Source organism: Vigna unguiculata, chromosome 11, assembly GCF_037176805.1.
Source record: "Vigna unguiculata cultivar grain cowpea cultivar isolate G323 ecotype 2 chromosome 11, ASM3717680v1, whole genome shotgun sequence".
In the NCBI taxonomy this organism is placed as follows: Eukaryota; Viridiplantae; Streptophyta; class Magnoliopsida; order Fabales; family Fabaceae; genus Vigna; species Vigna unguiculata.
The window spans coordinates 40612165-40615119 of NC_140802.1; the positions used below are offsets into that span (position 1 = coordinate 40612165).

A 2955-nucleotide genomic window follows, 5' to 3' on the forward strand; every position below is an offset into this window, starting at 1 on the left:
CTTTTATTCAATCAACTCATGTCGATTTAATTCAAACCCAATAGTTTCATGAATATATTCAGGTGATGGGGTTTAATAATATTTTGATCTAATTAATCGATTCCAAATTCTTTGCATCCCATTATTAGCTAGCCTTTTACCTTTTTGAAAAGTTTCAACGCAAATTAGTATGAAATAAATAACATTAAAAAATATTAAATAACGAAATAATTAAAAGCAGAAGAAAACTAAGACCATCTTCACATTGGTCCTAGTGTTTGGAAAGTGTCACAATTCTGGTAGCTGTACCCATCAACTCATTAGTCCTCTCTTCTGTGTTGTCTTTCTTTCTGTATTGCAAACATTGGATGCTTTCTCTTTAGAGAAGACGAACAACAGAGTTAATGTGTGACTTCAACATTTCAAATTCAAATCACTACCCTTCTTAAATATTAATTAATTAATTATTAACACTGCGTGGAAATTTAAACTAAACTAATTCTAAATTTTAATCTTCTCTCCATGCTTTCATTTGACTTCTCTCTCTCTCTCTCACTCACACACAGTGTTTCAGATGATAAAATAATATTTTTTTTGAACTGTACAAAACCAGGGTCTCTTATTTATAAGGCACAAGCACTACCCACCAAATCTTCATTCAGATCAGAAAGTGAGAGTTTGGAAAATTTTCAGGGAATACTCAAAAGAAAAGAGATATGGGAAGAGCTCCATGTTGTGACAAAGCAAGTGTTAAGAAAGGGCCATGGTCACCAGAAGAAGACACAAAGCTAAAGGACTACATAGAGAAAAATGGAACTGGAGGGAATTGGATTGCTCTTCCTCAGAAAGCTGGTAACTCAATAAATGTTATCATTTTATGAAAACAAACAAAAAAATGCTTGAATAATGTGTTTATATATTCCTACACCCTCTTTCTAATTGTTTGATTCCAAAATAGGTCTTAAGAGATGTGGGAAGAGTTGCAGATTGAGATGGCTCAACTATCTCAGACCCAACATTAAGCATGGAGATTTCTCGGATGAAGAAGACAGAATAATTTGCAGCCTCTATGTTAACATTGGAAGCAGGTATAGTAGTTCATTATACTAACATTTTAATGTAAAACTAAAACAGTTATTTTTACCATTTTCTGACCAATCTATTCTGCAATCGATGACCTACATGTTATGTGACATACTTTTAAGAAATGGGAGAAAAAGGGCAACATACTTTTTTCAGAAAACCATGGTTGTTGTTGTTGTTGTTCATAATCTGCCTATAGTAATCCACATGCATGCCGAGTTTTGATCCAACACTGTCATCCACTATGTCTAATTAAGATATTAATTGAGTAAATAATTTTCCTCGGTGGAAACTTGATAACATAATCCACTAGAGTTGGTCTACTGTGACAGATTTGTACCTAATTTTCATGTATATTTATTAACAAACAGGTGGTCAATTATAGCTGCTCAGTTACCAGGAAGAACAGACAATGATATCAAGAACTACTGGAACACCAAGTTGAAGAAAAAGCTCATGGGGTTGCTTCCTCTTTCCCATCACACAAAACAACCTTCATTTCCATCATCTAACCTTCAAAACCCTTCTCCTTCGTCTCACCAACTGTACGGAGAGTACGGCACCTACATCCCAGTCACAGGCATGGAACATCTCGTTACCCTTCCTTATGAAAGCACAACAACCTCAGTTTCTCAAACCTTGTACCAAAACCAAGACAACATGGGCGGCGTTAATCCCATGCAATGCTATTACCCTGTGAGTGATAGCATGGTGATGTTTGGAAGCGAAGGAAGTTGCAGTTCCTCCGACGGAAGCTGCACACAGGGAAGAGAAATGAAGCAAGAAGAAATCGGGTACCACAGCTACAATAACCATAACTTGATGCTGAGTTACAACACTAACGATGGAGATAAATCATCATGTGTGGGAGGGTTGTTGGGGCAAACGCTAACAGCGTTGGATTATGATCTTGAGGATATTAAGCAACTGATTAGTAGCAGTAGCAGCAGTTTGAATAATAATAATAATAATAATGTTGATGAAAACAAGGGAGAAGAGAAGGCGATGTACTGCTGCTACTACTAGTGACTGCAACTGATGATGATGATGATGACTGACTACTGGTAAAAGATATGATGATGGAGGAAGAAGGGTATGTTGGTGTGGCAAAGATTCAGGATATTGATGACATTTTCTGGGGCTCTGTGTTCTTTGATTAAATGAAACATTTCTTGTTTTGACAGTACATGGTAAAAGTTTCTTTATATTTTGTGCATATCTTCTCGGAAGTGGTGATGATGATTACGAAGACGATGATGTTAGATTTTTGTTGAGTATGTATATGAAAAAACTATTGAAGTGATTCAATATCTTTCTCTTCTTAATTATTTGCTATAAATATTATTGATCTTTATCTTCTCGATGAGAATTTGTGACTTGTTATGTCAGAAACTGCATTATTGAGCTGAGCACTCCGTTGAAGAATCTTTTGCAAAGTCTGAGTGAAGATGGCTACGTTAACAACGAAAACCTCAAATTTCTTGGCATTAATAATAAAACGAAAGCGATGAAATATGGGCAACAGAAGAAAAGAAAGACTATTAGGTTAGGGAAAAATTTTGTTGTCTTCTGTGCAAGTGTGGGTGCTGAGACCCGTAACACTAACTTCAAATTATCGAATAAATTATTACCCGTTTTCAATGAGTTGTTTTTATTCAGTCTCACGACAACAAAGGCAGCAAAAAACATGAAACTTGTTTCCTACGTGGTTCCTGCGAAACGGAAGCCATTGTTGACAAATTCACCCTCATTTTTAACTCTACCTTATTTACAAACATGCTCATTGTTCTTCATTTTTCTTCTTTCTTGAAATTCTATAAAACTAGTAGCAGAACACAGGTTTCTTTTGACTTTTGTAATCATTCATTTCATAGTTATATCGAGCGTTTTTTT

General features: G+C 35.4%; 1 protein-coding gene across 1 annotated transcript; it reads left to right on the forward strand.

The window, feature by feature from the left end:
- Nucleotides 1-593: 593 nt before the first annotated feature.
- On the forward strand, nucleotides 594-2431 carry LOC114168731 (transcription factor RAX2-like). Its single transcript, XM_028053644.2, has 3 exons — nucleotides 594-831; nucleotides 938-1067; nucleotides 1434-2431. Exons 1-3 carry the CDS (start codon nucleotides 696-698, stop codon nucleotides 2086-2088), a joined length of 921 nt encoding a protein of 306 aa, XP_027909445.1. The 5' UTR covers nucleotides 594-695; the 3' UTR covers nucleotides 2089-2431.
- The last annotated feature ends 524 nt before the right edge of the window (nucleotides 2432-2955 follow it).

What these genes read in the sequence shown, in the direction of transcription:
- LOC114168731 (XM_028053644.2), top strand. Translation starts at nt 696, where the DNA reads ATGGGAAGAGCTCCATGTTGTGACAAAGCAAGTGTTAAGAAAGGGCCA. An exon ending in TGCTCTTCCTCAGAAAGCTG is followed by an intron (nt 832 to 937) that starts GTAACTCAATAA and finishes ATTCCAAAATAG; the next exon opens with GTCTTAAGAGATGTGGGAAG. An exon ending in TATGTTAACATTGGAAGCAG is followed by an intron (nt 1,068 to 1,433) that starts GTATAGTAGTTC and finishes ATTAACAAACAG; the next exon opens with GTGGTCAATTATAGCTGCTC.